This window comes from Tripterygium wilfordii, chromosome 13 (genome assembly GCF_013401445.1).
Source record: "Tripterygium wilfordii isolate XIE 37 chromosome 13, ASM1340144v1, whole genome shotgun sequence".
In the NCBI taxonomy this organism is placed as follows: domain Eukaryota; kingdom Viridiplantae; phylum Streptophyta; class Magnoliopsida; order Celastrales; family Celastraceae; genus Tripterygium; species Tripterygium wilfordii.
In genome coordinates this window covers 13,226,981-13,247,043 of record NC_052244.1, presented here as the reverse complement: position 1 = coordinate 13,247,043, position 20,063 = coordinate 13,226,981, and the positions used below count along the sequence as shown (strand labels likewise).

General features: G+C 37.9%; 3 protein-coding genes across 6 annotated transcripts; 1 reads left to right on the top strand and 2 right to left on the bottom strand.

Annotated features, from left to right (window-relative positions):
- Window positions 1-934: 934 nt before the first annotated feature.
- On the top strand, window positions 935-4,169 carry LOC120012246 (probable LRR receptor-like serine/threonine-protein kinase At4g37250). The gene is made up of 2 exons (XM_038863582.1): window positions 935-2,662; window positions 3,317-4,169. The coding sequence occupies exons 1-2, from the start codon at window positions 1,048-1,050 to the stop codon at window positions 4,003-4,005; spliced, it is 2,304 nt and encodes a 767-aa protein (XP_038719510.1). The 5' UTR covers window positions 935-1,047; the 3' UTR covers window positions 4,006-4,169.
- Window positions 4,170-7,148: 2,979 nt separating this feature from the next.
- On the bottom strand, window positions 7,149-8,866 carry LOC120011734 (cyclin-D3-2-like). Its single transcript, XM_038862844.1, has 4 exons — window positions 8,222-8,866; window positions 7,905-8,106; window positions 7,646-7,764; window positions 7,149-7,535 (listed from the first exon to the last, which is right to left on the bottom strand). Exons 1-4 carry the CDS (start codon window positions 8,711-8,713, stop codon window positions 7,266-7,268), a joined length of 1,083 nt encoding a protein of 360 aa, XP_038718772.1. The 5' UTR covers window positions 8,714-8,866; the 3' UTR covers window positions 7,149-7,265.
- A 2,750-nt stretch (window positions 8,867-11,616) lies between these two features.
- LOC120011732 (phosphatidylinositol 3,4,5-trisphosphate 3-phosphatase and protein-tyrosine-phosphatase PTEN2A-like) lies at window positions 11,617-19,573 on the bottom strand. Of its 4 annotated transcripts, none has more exons than XM_038862840.1 (14): window positions 19,381-19,573; window positions 18,905-18,988; window positions 18,281-18,739; window positions 17,562-17,663; window positions 17,410-17,466; window positions 15,936-16,001; window positions 14,651-14,827; window positions 14,402-14,488; window positions 14,247-14,311; window positions 14,069-14,145; window positions 13,343-13,389; window positions 13,082-13,212; window positions 12,391-12,460; window positions 11,617-12,241 (listed from the first exon to the last, which is right to left on the bottom strand). In XM_038862840.1, exons 3-14 carry the CDS (start codon window positions 18,701-18,703, stop codon window positions 11,750-11,752), a joined length of 1,794 nt encoding a protein of 597 aa, XP_038718768.1. In that variant the 5' UTR covers window positions 18,704-18,739; window positions 18,905-18,988; window positions 19,381-19,573; the 3' UTR covers window positions 11,617-11,749. The 4 variants fall into 4 exon arrangements, with proteins under 4 accessions (XP_038718768.1, XP_038718767.1, XP_038718769.1 ...); XM_038862839.1 differs by having other exon boundaries at window positions 18,905-18,953; XM_038862841.1 differs by lacking the exon at window positions 18,905-18,988 and having other exon boundaries at window positions 18,281-18,781.
- Between the last annotated feature and the right edge of the window lie 490 nt (window positions 19,574-20,063).

Below are 20,063 nucleotides of genomic sequence, written 5' to 3'. Positions count from 1 at the left end.
ACAGTCGGAAACGTAAGACTTGAGGTTAAACTTACGTTTAAGCCTAAAACACGAGAAATTGGAATCCACTAGAGAGAAAAACACTCTAAAATATTTTTATAAATCATGGAGTCATTTCTTAGGAGATCAAAATTATAAATAAATAAATAAGAGACTCTAAACATAATAAACAAGGAAAAAAATCATAAAATTATTAAAATGTCCATAATGATAAAATGCTAATTCGAAGGTTCGTACAACGGAGTTTGATCAAATGACAAAACGACTAGTTTGATGATTATGCCAAATCGAGTCATCCTAAAATTAGCCAAATCGAGTCATCCTATCAAATTTTAGGCAATTCCAATCTGAGCCCGTGACTTTTCAATTCTACATGACGGTATTATGGTTAGATAATGCAAGTCTAACTGCAATCTTAGCAGGGAGTAGTAGCATCCCAATATAGCAGCTAAAAGAGGACATTAGGCTCAGTAGTTGTTTTACCACAAATAGTATATAATGATAGAGAAATAGATTTTTTAGACAAACAATGATTCATTCTCAGAGAGGACTACTTCTGCATGCCTGCAACTTCTTAACTTCACCTTAGTGTCTTGTAGCAAAGATGCTATTTCGGGTCCCATTTTTTGTTTCTTAAATGTCAGCACAACTATAAAGGAAGAGCATTTAATCATTTCTTAATTGTAATTTATATATATCTGCAGAGCCGCTGCAGACTGCAGAGAATGCATATTGGTAGTATAAGAAGTTCGGTTTTGCTGAGCTGTGTGTCTCTGTAATAGCTTACTATTTTATCAATTCAATATTAATTCATATCACATGACCTACGGAACCTCGTAACAGAAATGATAAAGATCTTAATAATTTGGTATCCAGTTATTGTAATTGTTAAGTTAGACGCATATGATTCAAATAAATTCGTGAGCTCCACATGTCCCACGCACATAAAGTCATGTGTGTAATCCCTATCATTACTGTTCTTATAAATCTCAGTTTCTTCTCTGTGTTCATATTTCTGTTAGAGATGTCGGAGAATCCTGCGAAATCATGAGGTCTCAAAGGGTCAATAATCTGTGTTTATGGTGGAGAGCTGGGTTTCTTTTGTTCTTGATTTTTGTAGAGAGATGTTATGGGCTCAACATAGACGGGGTTCTATTGCTCGCTTTCAAGTACTCGATCATCAAGGATCCTACGAATGTGCTTGAGAGCTGGAACTACGACAACGATACGCCGTGTTCGTGGAAAGGAGTGAGCTGTGGATCTCACCCCAACACCAACTCTCGCGTCATTGGCTTAGCCCTCCCTAGTTCACAACTTCTGGGTTCGATTCCTGCTGATTTTGGCATGATTGAACACCTCCAAAATCTTGATCTATCTGACAATTCCCTTAATGGGTCTCTCCCATTTGCGCTTTTCAACGCAACAGAGCTTCGGTTTCTTGATTTGTCAAACAATTTGATCTCCGGCGAGGTACCGGAGACCATAGGTCGGCTACAGAATCTTCAATCGCTTAATCTCTCCGACAATGCCTTGGCGGGAAAAATACCTGCCACTCTCACTACTGTGTCTAATCTAACTGTTGTTTCTTTGAAGAATAATTACTTATCTGGTGATCTTCCTAGCAGATTTAGTTCTCTTCAGGTCTTGGATCTTTCTTGCAATCTCATCAATGGATCTCTTCCTTCTGATTTTGGTGGTCCTAATCTTCGTTACTTGAACGTCTCCAACAACAAGTTATCAGGAAATATTCCACCACAATTCGCCGAGAAAATCCCAGGTAAAGCGACTGTTGACCTCTCGTTCAACAATCTCACCGGAGAAATCCCAGAATCCAGTGTTTTCATGAATCAAGAAACGAAGTCATTTTCTGGAAATCTTTATCTATGTGGACCACCAACAAAGAACCTATGTCCAATCCCTTCTACACCATCCGCCCCTCCTAATGTCTCTGCTCCTACTTCTCCCCCTGCATTTGCTGCCATTCCAAAGACTGTAGACTCCAGTACTTCTGGGAATTCATCTGAATCTCAACGAAGCGGGCTTAGACCAGTAACCATTATAGGCATTGTAATTGGGGATTTAACAGGAACTGCGATTCTTGCTCTGATTTTCTGTTATCTGTACCATGTGAAGAAAAAAAAGAAGGTAGAGATTGCAACCAAGGATGATTCTTGGTCAACTTCAACGTCAGAGTCCCGGAGTTTCACGAGATGGTCGTGTCTGCGCAAGAAAGCAGGCGATGAAAAAGAAACTGGAACTTCGAGTTCTGATTCCGATAATGATCATCAAAATGGACCAAATCGCGTTGAAAGTCAACGGCTGCAAGACCCAGATCAAAACAAGAAAGGCAGACTAGTGACCGTTGATGGGGAAAAGGAGCTTGAGCTGGAAACGCTACTCAGAGCTTCGGCGTACATATTAGGGGCCACCGGTTCGAGCATAATGTACAAGGCGGTGCTTGAAGATGGGACTTCCCTCGCGGTTCGTAGAATCGGCGAGAACAGCGTGGACCGGTTCAAGGGCTTCGAGACCCAGGTCCGAGTCATTGCCAAATTGGTTCATCCCAACCTGGTCCACATACGTGGCTTCTACTGGGGCGTCGATGAGAAACTCATCATATACGACTTCGTTCCTAACGGCAGCCTCGCCAATGCTCGCCACAGTAAGTCCTTATCACTCTCTTCCATGTTTTTCATGCGTACTTTAGCATTCAAATCATTATTTTATTGTGTGAGGAAGTCAACCGTATGTGATTGGTCTTACTACTATCGTTATCGTTAGCCATCAATAATGATAGAGATGTCAACAATTGATATTTCAATTATTTTAATTGTTGAGTTATACGTACAATATTTCATGTGTATTGTGTAAGACATATGAAACTCATGAAATCACTTGAATCTTGTATATATAATTCAACAACTAAGATAATTGAAATACAAACTGTTGAGATATTTATCATTTTTCGTAAATCAACGTATTTTATAGCTAACTTCATACTCATAATTCAAGAATCGAAGCCACTCATTGCTCAATTTTTTTTTTTTTTTTTTTCTTATTTATTCCAAATACAAATATGAACACGATTCATGTGAAATCGTGCACTACCATACCCCACACGATCCATATGAATGTCCATCTCAGTGTTTAGAATTGTGGAGACAAAAAATATTAGAGGATCCGTAAAACTTATGAGAACAGCTCTGCTTTACTTCACCTCTCTCCAATTTCCCCAAGATAAACCTACATTGCCTCGTTGCTAAGTAGCGCCACGTATTCGAAGTTTCAAACTAATTTTGGGTTTTGTGTGTTGCAGGAAAAGTGGGCTCATCCCCATGTCACTTACGATGGGAGACTCGGCTCAGGATTGCGAAGGGTGTGGCCCGTGGGCTTGCATTTCTCCACGAGAAGAAGCACGTGCATGGAAATTTGAAGCCCAGTAATATCCTTTTGGGCTCTGATATGGAGCCCAAAATTGGAGACTTTGGGCTTGAAAAGCTTGTAACAGGTGACTCAAGCTACAAAGCAGGTGGATCATCTCGGATTTTCGGAAGCAAGAGGTCCACAGCATCACGTGATAGTTTCCAAGACTTTCCAATGGGCCCAAGCCCAAGCCCAAGCCCTAACTCGAGCTCAGTGGGCTTTGGGTCCCCTTATCATGCACCAGAGTCATTAAGGAACTTGAAGCCAAATCCAAAGTGGGATGTGTATTCGTTTGGGGTAATGTTGCTGGAGTTGCTAACTGGGAAGGTTATAGTGGTGGATGAAATGGGCCAAGTGAATGGGCTTGTAGTGGAGGATAAGAACCGGGCCTTAAGAATGGCTGATGCGGCAATACGGGCTGAATTGGAGGGCAAAGAGGAGTTGTTGCTGGGATGCTTCAAGTTAGGGTACGGTTGTGCATCTCCAATTCCGCAGAAGAGGCCTACAATGAAAGAAGCCATACAAATTCTTGACAAAATCCCATCTTCAATATCTTCACCACACTTTTATGGTCATTTATGATGTAACATTTTGATAGGTCAGCAATTTTCAACGTGAAATTGATCGGAATTGAATTGGAGTGATTCAATTGTTGAATACATTTAATAATCCATTTGAAATGTTTTTCCTTCCCGTGACCTAGTTGCAAATGCCCCGATATTTCAATGACATATTTGAACTTACACCCCTACATTTTATTTTGTAGAAAGAGGTATGTACGATTGTCTAATAGGTGTTTTTTTTTTTCGTATTTGTCCCCGAGCTTGGATTGTGACCACTAATTGTGGACCAAACCCATTCTCTTTTTAATGGACAATAATGCATAGTGCTGACAGTATCCATAGTTGTTAGATTGTGTAGTCTCTCACGAAAGAAAGATAGTTATGTATCAATTTATGCATTGATTTATAATTTTCTCAATCCAAAACAGACCATCTGAAGTTGGGCTTTGACACCTTTCAGGGAACCCCACCGGCCCAACGTCATATAAAAACCTAGAGCGGCCCACATATCATGACCTGGAGCGGCAAGTCGTTTTAGTCAAGCCTTTTTCTGACAGCCATTTTGAATTGCAAAAGTCCCGCTCTCGTCCTTTTTAACTACAGTGGACAGCAGATCGGATTAGTGCACTATGCACTGGTTACCAACCGATGAACTATTTTGGTGTAAAATTTTAGAAAAATCATAAAGTGTAGTATTTCGTATAATAAATCTAATGATATATATTTTGTTCGGAACAAAATTCATATTTATCGCGATCGGACATGACAATTTTACATAATCGGATATAAACTCAAACATCAAATCACGATGAATTTGAATTATTTGATGGAACGGCATTATAGGATTTATACATCCAATACTACCAGTATCAAATCTCATCCTACAAACAATCAATAAATGAACATGTGATGTATTAATTGAATTTGGGTTGAAGTCCAGTTGCCATCAATTTGTGTTGTATAGTTAGGTAAGGAAATTGACTAATAGGGTATATGCAGACGACATTGATTTCAAAACTGTAGCTTTTTCGTTGTATTATAAATGAACCTAAAGTATTGGGGATGAGATCACAACATAATTGCAACAATTGTCTTTAGAGATGGAATTGCTACTTCTTGCATAATTGCATTTTGTAGGAGATGACTTGGAATATAATCAATGGTGTAAATAGTCATTTTGGTCAACTCGGTCACTCACTGTTGAAATCCTTCTCACCACAGCTCACCCGAATTGAGATATTTAAAAACTTGATAGCTGAGTTGAAACGAACCACATCTTTCGGTAACCAAAATAAATATTTACTCATATATCAATGAAAGCCAAAGCTGGTGAGTTGTGAAGGAAATAGTGTCCTCTCTGTGGAAATGATGACCCGTCTACCAATTTAGCACTAACAAACAACCTATAATCTTTACATGTGACTCATGAGAATAGTTACTATGCTTGCCCATTTTGATTGTTTACATAATTACATTGGACTTGGACGTCATGAGGAGGAACATACATATAATATTGATTGTCCCTTCCTCATGATTGACTTCAATTACCTCAAATCTTTCCTACTGAATCAACACAATGAAACTTCCTGTTTCGGATATAGTTCCAGAAAACAAACAAGGGAGTACTGAAGTTTTGACATTATCTCCCAATCCATGGAGAAGACAAGCTTTCAAACTGCCCTCTACCACCTTCCTAGTTCTGTTTTTCTTCACATGTTTTCCCGTACGTATCTACTCCATGTCTGTTCAGTCATATCCATTTTTGACCTGTTCTGTACTATCATACTCTTATGCTTATTCATCATCCTCCATTCTTGCAAACTTTTAACCCCATTTTCAGTTAATCTTGTTTTTAACCAAATGTGGTCTATGGATTGATAAACTTCTAACTTCCAGTTCATTACCAACTCTTATGAAGCAATATAGACCTTATGGTCTGATTGGTAACAGCTGTTTTGGCTGTTTTATTGAATATCCCTCCGCATTATAGATCTACGAGGCCGACAAGAGTGTAACTATATAGAAATTTAAAGCCTAAGGGCAAGAACAGGACAGGAACATAGGCAATCCATGCAAGAATCAAGGTTCTAATCCCTGCAGATCTATCTTTTTAGGTTTAAGCAGCTCATAGTATAACAATGCTGCAGTAAACCTTACTTATGCTTTCTCAAATTCATCACATTATTTGAAGAATCAATGCTTGATCTAAAGCTCACCCATTTAGACCTAATAAACATCTACAATCATCCACCGCAATCGCTCCAGCCAGAATACCGCGATTATCTATTTTAATGCAAGAATCAAAAGTTTTCACTGTTAAATATAATCATCCATCCAAGCAAAAGACAAAGCAAAACAATAGATGGCTTTCTTTCCCTTTTTGGGAAGGGTGGGTGGGGTGGCTCGGCAATATTTCAGCCTATAATATTTCATGAGGTAGATTTACTCCTAAAGCATTGAGAATGCGATGATGGTATGCGATGATGGTATGCATGATTGCATAGCTTATCTTGCAGCAACTCTACTTGCCTATTTTAGTCTGCAAGACTAAGAACGTTTGAATGTTCATACAGCATGGATAGCCACAGCTATTTCTGCACATATATGCTGCATGCAGATTGATGATCTATTTCTACGGTTGAAGATTCAGAATGATGTTTTGATAATTTAATGGATGATTTAGTACAAGACGGTATTGCCTCATACGGTCATACCTAAGCTTAAAGACTGATAAGCCTTTTACCTCATTCACCTAAACTGTTCTATAGAGAGAATGAATGGATGTCAAGAAGGTAGGAAACATATTCAGTAAGCAGGTATTGCTTGTCCATCTATAAAGACTTCTGGTACTAAGTTTGACTTTGTTGCAAGAGCCCCTTCTATATTCTAAATTTAGGGCTTGAAAATGTCAGTAAAAATTCCTCCCTCTATTGTTGCTTTTGGAAGCCACTTAGCTAGCAATTCTGGAGTCACTGAAAGCCTCCTAAATGTGATCTTTCTAATTTAAAGGACAATGTAGAAAAGAGAAGCAGAAAATCTATAGCCCTGAGGAAAAACACCATTCATTTCCCCTTTCCGATCCAGAAACCCTGTCAGCCTCCCATTCCAATTAAAGGGATGGAAATGTATTTATGTTAACTGGAAGTTTAATATTAAGGGTGTGCAGAAATGCAATAATTACCATTAGTAAACCAGAATGTTTGCACAATAAGAACCCGTACTGCTGATCAAGGTGCAAAGAGGAACATGTTTAAAAGAAGATACTTAAACAAGGTCAGATTAATACGGACTAGTAATGACATCCACAAACATACGATTAAGTGAAGGCAATAGCAAACGTTGATCATTGACTCTCCTCCTTTTGAACTGTGGCTCCATTAAGGGCGATTTAGATGATGATGCCACAGCCCACGAATCATTTGAGCGATCACAGCTGAAAGACGCATCAATCAAACGACTTGGGCTGCCAGGATCAGACAGATGCTTGCGTTTGTTGTTCTGGCTGCCCGTTATTTCTAAGATGGCTTTATAGCACTCTTTAACCTCGTCCTGTTGAAAGGTAATCAACAAAACTCAACCAATGAGCCCTCCACTACAAAATATTTTACCTTATAAAAGACAAGTTATGTCATGTGGAAACAGAGGAAATATATTGCAACCTCATTGGTTCTAAGAACTTCTATCAGTAGATTCTGATTACATGGCTCAATCTCTTCAACAACATGCAGCATTATGGCAGCAGCTAATATAGAAGGAAGATAACTCGCAAATCTGGAATCTGGAATCACAACCCAAAATTGGAAATTTCAATAGTAAACCAAATGAGATAATTAGATAAGCATTTCCTCTTCACATTCCATTCAAGTCAACTACAAATACACTCATTTAGCATTTGAATTAGAAATTTTGATTGCTTACCGGACATGGTGGAGAGAAGTAAACGCTCACACCTCCAGAGAAACTCCAAATGCAGGTGATTCCTCAATCCAAGCCTTCTTATAATGTGATCAAAGAAGGAAATTGGAGTCACAGGATTCATCCTCCATTGAAGAGTAGAGAGCACCAAAAGTTCCATCCTCTGAATCGCCTTGGCTTCAAAAACATACTTTGATTCTGCGACCTGAACAGAAAACCAAAAAAAAAAAAAAAAAGCCAGATCGCCGAATCAGACAACAAAATTAAGAAACTAATACTATAAAAACACCTGAAATGCAAATTCTTGGCACTGCACATACTTGCAGGTCTAAGAGAAGTGGGACTTGGGTTTCCTCCACTTTCGCAGCCAGATACAAACAAGCCACTGCCGTGAGCTGACCCATCCATGGCTTATCACTTTGAAACTTAAAGCGCAGAATGAACCTATCAAAGTAGTTCACAGCAAGAACAGCAGTCAAAGCAGTGAAACCATAGTGTGCCTTAACCCCCAAAATCCACTCAATAGCTTCTCTACGAGCCACCATAAGAGACCCGTTAGAGGGTAAATCCTCAAGACAAAAACAGCTCTGTTTCTCTTTGGAGATTTGAGACAATAGCTCCTCATCTTCCCAAAACACGTCATGTTTAAGAACCAAAAGTGGGAAATGTGTGTCATTTCCCACATTTTGGTCATACCCATTATCACTCTCACAGTTTTCATCCTCCTCAAAGCTCTCTTCTTCACAGTACAGCCCATCAAAAATCAATTGTGCGTTCTGTAAATATTGGGTTTGTTCTTCCTGTAAAGCCATCTCCCTCTGAGAATATGAGATTGAATCCGCTTTTCATTATACCATGAAGACGATAATAATATATCTGAACCTCATCAGACCCCTCTCTCTCTCTCTCGACTCTGTTGAGAGAAGGAGATAGATAGGAAGGCGAGAAGGCAATGCAGTAAGTTGAAGGGTATCTAAAGCCTTATCACGCCTGTCCTTTTTTATGGATTTATTTTCCGAGGAAAATCCATAAAATTACTAAAAATTAGAGTAGTTTTTTACGCTGATGGAGTGGACGCTGTTCCGGTATAAAAAGCAACGGATACAGACATACAGTGATACGTATCGCCGTATCGGGTACTTGTTAGTATTTATGTTACGAAAGCGTATCATGACCAACGGTCATCAGGGATGGTTTTCTGAAGTCACGCACTTCCACAAGCGCGTCTTATACACTTCGCATGGATAATATAGGCTCATATATGCGTAGTATCTCCATTTCTTTAGATTGATAGGCAATCATACATTTGCTTGTGCGCAGTTGGCCTATAGAGACAAACATACCCTCGAAATACCAAGTTGGCGTGGGTGGGGCTATAAAGTAAAGACAAAACTCTCTAGTATCCAGTTCAAGTGAGCTGGTTATAAATTTCTACATGTCAAGTTTGATGATACTGGACAAGTTATTGAGTGGTGAGGGGGTTTAATGTTCTAAATACCACATTATACCGAGAAAGAAGTGATGTGCATAACGTAATAAACCAAAATTTCTAACTAATAATAAATATTTTTCTCGAAAATATGAATTAATGTTAGGCCTATAAAGACAAAGTAGGTTCGCCAACATGAACCGGCCAAAAGCAGACAAAAATACAGTTCTTGAGCTTCAAAAGGGGAAAAGGATAAACTGTCTTATATAATTCACCACATCCCATGTCCCAATTTTCAGGATGAAGTGACCAGACATTAGTTATGCAGCTCTTGACTTGACTGCTGTTTATGATATACACACCTTTTTTTTAGATATTATCTACTTTTATGGTGTTTTGCTCAATCTTTGCCCCATTATTTTGCCAGAGGACCTGATCAGCAAAGTCAATTCATGTCAAATTAAGAGGGATTCGTGGGAGAACCGTGCATTATGCTCTCTTGCTACTCTAAATCTAATTTTATATTTTAACACCTAATTTTATTTTTTCGTGCTACTTTACTTCTTTTAAATCATTTTTAAAGTATATGTTTGTTTGTTACTCCCATTCTATGCTCCTAAAGGTAATTATTAGAAACTTTTTAAGAAAAAAAAATCGATCAATCAATTCGATATGAAATTATCGGCATTGACGATTTTTTAACCGCGTTAATGGCGTGGGGTAAAAAGGAATCACAAGGGTCTCTCTTTGTGTATAGTTTTTGTACTGGAAAGATTGAAAAGGAGAGGAAGGCTTGCATCGAAGAAAGACAAAGCCTAGCTACGAGCCATGAAATTGAAATATCTCTCTCTCCCCAGTCCATTCCTCCTTCCTTGGCAATTAAATCAAGATTATCTACAGTCTCCTAGCACTATTAAATAAACTGGTGGTGGTGGTACATCAACTCAGTACATGAGTTGGTAAAACAATGCAACTAAATGCTGTGTTTGTCTTGGTCTAAAAGCTAGCTAGTTTTGTTTTGCTTTGCTTTGTCTTATTGGTTTCAAAAGGTCTAGCTGTTTTGTTTTGACATTTTTAGCAAATAATTTGGCTCTTACAGACGCCTAATCAAAAGTAAACACACAGTGTATATATATGTTTGTATGTCATCTAGTTGTGACATGTTTCTGGTTATCACGCAGAAACTGTAGACGCAAATCTTTTCTTTGTGTATTCTTTCTTTGTCTGAGAATTGAAGAGGGTAAAAGTGGATTGCTTGACAGCTTGAGAGTTTGAAGTACTAGGGAGAGTAAACAAAGCCATTTTTATGGCTAGTGCTGCGAGGCTGCAAAAGACTACAACACTGTGTAATCTAGGAGTGTCCGGGTCTGTTGTAGTATTGTAGATGAACTACAACAGTAAAATCACCTATACTTTTTTCTTTGGAATGTGTTTTGATCGAGCTTGCGAATCCAAAGATATATTTTTCATAATTTTCATGACACAAAGATATGTAATTTAGTTGTGTTTTAGTTTTGTAACTCGGCCATGACACAACTACTGTAAAATTACAACCAGCTACGACCGCGGTTAATTGATTTGGGAATTTCTCAATACCTTTCAAAACCTTGTTGAGCAAGAGTTGAAGAAGAAAACCCAACGGAAACAAGTGGCTCATTTCCAAAGCCTTGGGATCAAACGGACGGCCAAGATCTAATTTGTAAGAGAGAGGAAGAGAGGAGGATCATGACTAGTAAGCAAATTATCCCGCTCTCGAAGCTTTCCACTTCCCCTCCGATCTCATCCCCGAGAGTCTGGAGCAGGAACGGTTATGACTCAAAATTATTGGGTTATAGACTATAGTTAACTACCGGGCTGAAATCAAGATCTCTAAATCTTTGGGCAAGCTATTTCGGCCTATACTGGCCCAGTAAGTTTTCCTGGAGCTAGGTAAAATCGTGGCCTGTGGACCGAGCCTATTACGAGACCTGGCACGTTGGCCCAAACAATCCCTTACTTCTAAGATATATGGGTCAGGCTTGGGTAATAGATGGCCCCAACTATCCGCTTGTTCAGGGCCTTCAGGCTTAAAAATTCCTTTTAAGATATTGATGGAAATTGCCAAATTGGGTAAGGTTTGGGAAATTGATGGAGCCCAACTATAAGGCCCAGTCAGATTCACTAGGCTCAAATTTTTTTTAGAAGCCCAGAATGGTCCAGTGACTGATCAGCCCAACTCGAAACCATTCCCTTCATGGCCCATGGGACGGGTGTTGTCCCAATTAACCATTTCCACATTCAGTATCATAACCCTGGTTAAGAATAGTATATATAATAAGAGAGATCTTCCCCTTCATGCTTAAATTCAAATCAACAATACCCAAAGAGATGAGTTTTTACCTTCCATGAAAAGGTGTCAATGGTACATGGCAACAATGCATCAGTCACTTTCATAATCTTCTTCATCTCCAAAAGAGAATACTGAAGCATCAGCAGCAATTGCCTTAATATCGCTGGCCCCTACAGATCCCATGCTAGGAATCTCAAGGCCTGAGGCAGGCTTTGATGATGCTTCTCTCCCAAGTGATAGCTGTTCAGTTCCATGTGTTAAACTCTCCAACTTTCCATCTCTGGCATTGGGTACATGATGGGGTTGACCAGCTATGACTTCAGAGGCAGCTTGAGGTTTCCTGCCTTTTGAAGCCCCACTCTGCTCTCCGTCGCTGTCTGAGAATACATCATCATTGTCTTCTTGCACAGGAACTTTATTTTGATTAGAGTTAGCCCCAATCCCACCACTTTGAACTGGAGCATAACTCGATCTACTATCGGACACTTTGCCTACAGAATCAGCTTTGGAAGTTGTTGGTCGAATACCATCATAATCTATCATCACAACTTCAACTTGGAATCCTGGAGAAGGCAAATTTCTCTGCAAAGCATTCCCAACAAACCATGTAAGCAAGACCCAGGAGATAAAACATTAAAAGTTTAGATAATGGAAAGTCTGAGAATATACCTAGATCGTACCTAATTAGTAAAGAGACTAGTGCCATAACTGACAGTCATATTGTAATTTACCTTTTCAAAGCCATCAAGATCAGAGCCATCTAGTGTGAACCTGTTCTCTGTCATTGTTGTATTCAGCCAACTGAAGAGTTAAATTAAAAAAAGGATCAATCTTCATCCTCGAGTAACTAGAAGTGCGTGTAATGAAAGCAGCTCTCGATATTTTTTTTAAAAAAATCTCAGCGGAAAGCAAATTTTAAGGCAGAATGTATACATTCCTGAGAGAATAGTCTCCATTATTGGTATTAATTCTTTTCAAAACAAATTCTTAGAAGAAGATGGACATCTATAATGTTCTCCACGTACTATTCAAGAAAAAAGTTCTCGAGAAACTAATATGTACATGCAGGAAGCAGTTCTCAACACAATAAATTTTAGTGGAAAATCCATGAGTTCATGGTTGTTTTATAAGTTCGTTCCTGATATAATTTGAAACACGAGCAACAAGCACCATTACCAAAGAGATAATAACGATTGGTTAGTATGGGTGGATAATGTGAAGTCTCACCCGTGCATGTGCATGGCTAGAGGCATTGGTTCAAGAAGATTTTGCTTGCTGAAGTAATCTATTAATGCTTATTGAGGATGAAAATGTAGTATTTGATGCACATCAGTTGGTTCTACATTCTTTATGACTTTTTTCACTTATGACAAAATAGAGTCACTGTGCATCCTCTATTTATGTAAGACAATGCTCACTTACCAGTAGAAATCTCCCTGCCGGTCATGAAAATGAATTTTGAAGTCTCCAACCAACTCTGTCAAACCAGGCTCCCCTGGTATGGCAAAGACCACAATCCCTTTCTTTGGTGCTCTAATCCAAAAATCTTCTGGCTAAAAATAGAAATTCGCAAGCTCAAATTACAAGATTTGTCAAATGTACAAGCACAACAGTAAGTTAAATAAACAAGCAACCAGTTAACAATAAAATAAAAGGTGACCAAAGAAGTTGAAGAATATCTACCTTCAAATCCTTAGTTTTTGGATGCTTTTTCGTTGAGAACAGAACCCCTGCGGACGAGGACAAATATTTATGTTATATTATCAGATATGATATTGGTTTGTTTTTATCCAACTTTCAAAACCTTCACTATTGGTTAGAAACGGAATTGCCTTCAGACATGAACATTGTACATCAGATTGAAGGATAATTCTGCAAAAAAGCCCTTTTTAAGAAAAAGGGCATATAAACTCGCAAGATAATCCTTCACTTAAGACTCGTAAGGAATTACAGTTCCACTGCGCAGACTCATAGCATCAGGGTTAAGCTAAAAAGACGTAACACTTGCACGAGGCGAAGGTTCAATTCCACCATCCCTGAAAAAAATAAAGAATATTACCCCATAACTTATAAAAAGGGGAAAAAGGCTAACAAAAGACACTTTGAGTATCTCTCGTATTTTAGCGCACATGCCCTTTACTTTAGCAATGATCGTATCATTAGAGAAAAGGGTATTTTCTCTCTGAACACAGATTTTAAGCTCTATATCTTGCACAAGTTCGGCTCTCGGATGGAAAAGAAAATCACAGTAAGTTTTCTTGCCCACCAAAAGAATCTTGATGAAAAAGAAGAAAACTATAATAACTCTACGAGAATAGATAATTACGCAAAAGAAATGAGACTGCTAGACATTTTGCAATTGCTGCAAGGACAAATGTGGTGTGGAAGAGAAGCGAAGTCACTGCATACCAGTATGATTAGAGATTGTGATGGAGGGCCTAATCCAATACGGGCACTTGTGAAGTCGAAACCCCCTAAGCATACACCTGCAAAATTACAGGTTAGTGATCTCATGAAGATAAACTGGAATGCAACTATGATCTTATAAAGATTAACTTGAATGCAATTTAATAGAGATAAATTATACCTACGTCCAGGCTGATTTTCTCCGTTGAACTGTGTTAAGATACGGTCAAAGTATTTGACATATCTCTAGAGAAAGCAGAAAAGATAATAAAGATCAAAATAATATAAGAATCCCTTAGAAGATAAGAGTTTTCTGCGTGAAAGTAGATGACTGACAATCTGACTTGGTAGAACTAGAGCTTTTCCGTCTACGCATCTTTTCTTGTTGAAGTAATCAATGGCCTCTTCAACAGTTGGGAAAAACTGTAGAAAGATAGCAAAAAGTAAATAAAAATAGGAAAAAAATAAGAAAGAAGAAAGAAGAAAGGACAACACCATTATGAACATAATGAATGAACTGTGTACCCAAGAAAGGGGTAAGGTTATGCTGCTCCATATTCTTATAGGAATAAGTATTCAACTTGCCTTAAGGAACAGAAGAAGACTACAAATCATCAATCCTGTTCTTCCCATGCCAGCTTTGCAGTGGACAACTATCACATTTTGAATGTCCTCCTTCAACCACGAGTATGCACTTTGACAAAACAATTTGATGAGCTCAAGTGGGGGACAGTTATGGTCATCAAATGGGAAGCTTGCCACCTGGAAAAGTGTCAAAAAGGTTTTACACATGAGAAGGTGGAAAATCAATATCCAAGACTAATATTCATAAAAACCTCTACATACTTGATAGCTTAAATCTGTCAAATTATCACATATTCTGCACAGTTTATGTCATCACAATCTCAACAGCACTGCAAGGCGGAGATAAATGCCACCTCAACTATCTTTCCCCTTGATGTATTTGGAACTGGAAATGGATATTTTGATATTGATTATCTGATATAATTTTCTTGGAAGGCTAGAAGGATTACTGAACTGATGTTGACAAATAACATTACATACTTATGACCGGAGAATTGCAGTGGTAACCTAGAGGTTATGGGTACAATTCCCGAGAACAACCTCTCCACATATTATGTGGGGGTAAGGTCTGCATACATCCTGTCTGGCCCCGACCGCTCTCATTGCATGAGTCTTGTATACAGGAGTTGTTTACCTTTTTTACCTTTTACTTACAACCTGAGAATTCAACTCTCAATAAGTGTAGTGTATCATGAAATCCATGTAATTCATTTCGTAACCTACAAAATTCCATTAGCAAGAATGAATTTGCATATTCTTTTGAGTGAAATGGTTTTGAGACCACTGGTTAACTACCAGCTGTAGTAAAGTGTTCGTTTTCACTTTTCACCTGGGACTGAAGTCAGCTTCCTGATCAAATATTATAGCACATGGAAAAATCTCTCTAGTAAATAGAATAACAATTAGGAAATATTAAGAACCTGAGATCATTGTATCTCAGGGGGAAAAAAAGGAAATTGGGATTTAAAGGTTGGTGTATTGCCAGAAATTATTGAGGGCAACAAAACACAGGACATGACCATTTAATGACTTTAGAAATTGCAGATGGAAACAGGCAAGTAAGTTCCAGTGTGCTGGACATGAGACCTTTAAGTGGATGCTTAAAGATTATTTTACTCTCATTGCGTAAAAAGGAAAAAAAAAAAGAGAGATTATTTTACTTTCAGAACCACTATAATACTAAATGTACTATGCTGTGATAATTTAGCAGTCCTTTCAGCTGCTTTCACCTTGGAATTAAATGCAATAACAATAGGTAAAAGGCAAAAAAAAATGAACGTCTCACCTTCCCCTCAAAAAGTGATGCATCATACAACCTTTCCGAACAAAGATTGTATACTTTGTATTTTCCCTGCAAACAAAATGATGACTTAAATAACAAGAAATTCAACAGAATAGTAAGTAAAAATGGACCAGGTGTAGGCCAAGAATAATGAAGAAACTAAGAGGACTTAACTAATGACCAATAGGCATCACATAACTAAAAAACTAGAACTTGTAAACTTGCTATGATAGGTCATGACCAGGTAGCTGCAAATAAAACACTAGTAAGATCATACATGACAATAAAATAAGTGATCATTTACACTGTGTCACTGTTCGGTGCACTGGTAGGATAAGAGCTTATAGGAATATAGGACAAGCAAGGAGGATGGATGAAGGGTAGGCTAAATGGGTATCCTTAGAAGCCAAGTAGCGTAAAACTACATTATCGAGTTTTTACGTATGATTAAGGGCAATGCTATGGCTTAGTGGTAAAGTTGTTTCATTACAACCAAGGAATTGCACTTTTTTTAACTTGAAACAGCCTTTCCACCCGACAAAAGTTTGCATCCACGAGAGAAATAAGTTTGAATCCACTATGTGGATTCTCTTTTGCATTGTTCCAATCAAGAGCTACACTCTCCAATAATCCGATATAACTCATATGATTACTTTTTTTTCCATCTGTCTTTTTGCCTCCCTCTCCTCCTTTTTAGTATCACCTTTCTTAATTTCCTAAATTCTTCGAGAGCTGCACAGTTATCTCTATGTTGCAAATGATCATACCATCTTAAACACTTTTCACACATTTTAACTTCTATTGGCACTGCCCCAACCCTAAATCAAATATTCTCATTATTCATCCTGTCCTTCCTCATATTGCCACAAATCCAATGCAACATTCTTATTCCTATTATATTCATTCTTTGGGCATATTATCCTCTAATAGCCCACAGTCAGTCCGAGAAAAAAAGAAGTCATGTTCCTATATATGTTCATTGCTCAACTAAATCAGATTCAAGGGAAACTATGACTGGGATTTCTTTTTTATAATTCTGACATATTTTATTGAATATAAAAAGTTGTACAATAATGCACATGAAAGAAAATGTCCAGATAGAACCTAAAGGAACAAGAGCAGCATATAAAGCCAAACAAAAACCAGCCACCAGCCACAAAGCAAAACATGAACTCAAAATGCAAAGCTCTGCAGACGAAGAGAAACTATGACTGGGATATAAACTAAATTTTTTTTTTCCTGTTTCTCTCTTTTCCTTGCCACCCTTCCCCTATATGATGTTTAACTTCCGTTCTTTGCTAGTCCACGTTCCCGACATTTATCTCTGGGATAATAACTAAAATAATAAACTCATCAGCTTAACAAATAAGATGAGCTCATAAAAGTTAAGGTGTAACGAAATTTCCTTCTAGAAGTAATCACCTTGTATTAAATATTCTCACATTTCTCACCCTCTAAAATCAGGAATTTATGTTACCTTGTGATGAGTTTCAAAGAACTTGATTACTTCTTCAATGTGATTGCGGTAAAACCCCTGCAGCATGTCTTTCAGTTCATAATTTGTTTTGATGAAGCTATCAAACTAGGAAATCTAAATTTCACATACAAACAAAGTTATATTATTATTACCTCGAGAAATCCAAAAATCCCAGAGCTTAAATCACCAGCAGGAAACCCCATAGCAACAATATTGTCAGTGATATAAGTCATATCCAAGTCAAATCCTCCCTCCTGCAAGTTGTGTATGCCATCATTTTCATTTTCATGATCATGGAATCAAACAAATCTTTTGGCAAATTAGTTGATAAACTATATTGCAAGGGAATAGACTTCAGACTAATTGGACCAAGCTTTCAATAAATCAATGAAATAAACGAAACAATGCAGTTAACAAGCTCCACTTGATTTTGGTCGGTAATAGCACGAATTATTTCTTCCAGCAAATGAAATGGACTTCTAACCTGTATGTGAAAATTCCTCCTGTGTTGCGACATTATTCATCACTAATTCTTTGACTTAATGGATTTCTTGCTAGTTATGACATACGATAGATCTGTGTGTACTGTGTAGACAAGCTAGTTAAGACACATGAGCTTCAAATTTCTCACCAATTCTAACCTTTTAACAATGGCAAGATGATGGAAACTTCAAACCGACAAATAAAAGCCACAATGCATCCATTTGGTGATGTGGTTAATAGTACACACAAGGCAAATATGAAGCTAGGAATCCCACCAAACAGTAGGATAACTAAGATTGAAATATAACACAATTTCCCTAGTTAGTGGATTTATTGGAAAATAAAGCAACAAGATACAAATCAGTAAATATGAACTTAGCAAATGTACCTGGTATCTCCGTTTGTTCTGAGAGACAACATGACGAGCTTTGACCTGCACAGCCTTCACTGCGTTCTTGGATGTATCAAATAAACCTTTTGTGAATGATTCAAAGATGCCCGCTTGTGCAGAATCCGAGGTACTTTCAGCAATCTCTTCTGCACCAGAAGGCTTTGAAGGAAAATGCAATCCAAGCCCATTAGTGAAACGTGAGAATGTAGACAACCCAGCTGCTCCTGTTTTCATTCCCTCTGGTGCTATGGGCTGTGGGAGTTTCGAACTTGTAGCGCCAGAGGTTTTGCTTGGAGAGGATGACACAGATAGTGATTCCAGTGCAGAATTATTGCCTCCATTGACAGCTGGTTCTGGAGGTTCAACATCAGAAGCTTGAGCAACGGGTTGGGGAGAGGAGTTGTTGGATCCTGAATCCATTTCATCAATGGGAAGACGAAGGACACAAAATGGTCACTGCAACAAGAGAGGAGCTAAGAAACTCAATGTGCATATGAGCTGCAACCCACAATAAAACAATAGAAAACAAATTTTAAGAATGATTGAAGAAAATAATCTTTTCTTTGAGGGAAAGATAAATCAAGACACTCCATATAGAACAATCATCAATATTACACTTACAGGAGAGTGAACAACAGATTATCAATAATTGTAAAACAAGCTAGGCCACCTGTTCCCAACAGCCAAACAAGAGTCCTTCATAAGCTACCATACAATGAAGAAATAATTGATTTATCACAGTCGTTCCATGAGAGGAAAAAATAATTGATTGGATCTATGCTTTACACAGTACACAATCTATAAATGTAATGTAAGATCTGATGGCAACTTGAATCTGAAAATACACCTAACTATGCGCCTAATCGGCCATCACTATAGGCATCAACATGTTTTCACGAATGACAAATCATTCGAATATCATACACTTTCCGAGCAAATGCCATCGTATTTGAATGAACAAAATATATGCGAGTACAGGTACCGATATCAGAAACGGATTTGAAAAATCGAAATTCTATACACGAATCACAAACAAACAAAAACAGAAACAAGAAATATGAATCTGTGCGCTCAACAATGAGTCAATGACAGCTTACCTGAAGTTTCAATGCAGGCGATTCAAGCCAGAGCACAGTTAGCAATCAAAAGGAATTTGTGTGAGAAGAGAATTAAGGTCGCGACGGAGATTTGATAGATGAGATCGATTGAAGGATCAAGGTGAGGACAGACAGCTCTTTTGTATTTTACTTGCATAGCATAGAAGCTCGAGTCGCAATCAAACCACCCCCCTTTCCCCGGTCAAAAATGTCATCAGAAAAATGGGCCTTGGATCCTAATTAGGTTTGGACCCAAAGAAGTGGGCTTTGACTTGGGGCCTTGTTATCATTGACTTTAAAGTTTAATTTAATCTTCTAACGTAAATTTTTTTAAATAAAAAATTCTGATTTTTGGATAATATCACTCTTGTAAAATACTAATGAGTTGAATTTAAATTATTTTTCCGTGTTTACACTATATTTTCTTTTATGTTTTATACTATATACACACTCCATGAGTCTATGGAGTGATTATTCTATCAACCTTTTTTATATGCCACATATATATATCAACAAAATGGAGAAGGAAAACAACATGACATCAAAAATGATGGTATGAGAAAGCAAAACAAATACAAAATGGAAAGAAGAAAGATAAAACAAAACAAGCAGGAAATAAAGCGATTATTCTATGAACTTATTGATAGTACTATGACACTCCATGAACAATGATGTGTCGAATT

Bases quoted from the DNA above. Each gene is read 5' to 3' on its own strand.
- LOC120012246 (XM_038863582.1), top strand. From the start codon at position 1,048: ATGAGGTCTCAAAGGGTCAATAATCTGTGTTTATGGTGGAGAGCTGGG. The intron at 2,663-3,316 runs GTAAGTCCTTAT...TGTGTGTTGCAG, and splicing joins CCTCGCCAATGCTCGCCACA to GAAAAGTGGGCTCATCCCCA.
- LOC120011732 (XM_038862840.1), bottom strand. From the start codon at position 18,703: ATGGATTCAGGATCCAACAACTCCTCTCCCCAACCCGTTGCTCAAGCT. The intron at 17,664-18,280 runs GTACATTTGCTA...CACAACTTGCAG, and splicing joins AGAACAAACGGAGATACCAG to GAGGGAGGATTTGACTTGGA. The intron at 14,489-14,650 runs GCAAGTTGAATA...ATCTTTCTACAG, and splicing joins GTCTTCTTCTGTTCCTTAAG to TTTTTCCCAACTGTTGAAGA.
- LOC120011734 (XM_038862844.1), bottom strand. From the start codon at position 8,713: ATGGCTTTACAGGAAGAACAAACCCAATATTTACAGAACGCACAATTG. The intron at 7,765-7,904 runs GTAAGCAATCAA...TTGTGATTCCAG, and splicing joins ACTTCTCTCCACCATGTCCG to ATTCCAGATTTGCGAGTTAT. The intron at 7,536-7,645 runs GTTGCAATATAT...ACCTTTCAACAG, and splicing joins AAGTTCTTAGAACCAATGAG to GACGAGGTTAAAGAGTGCTA.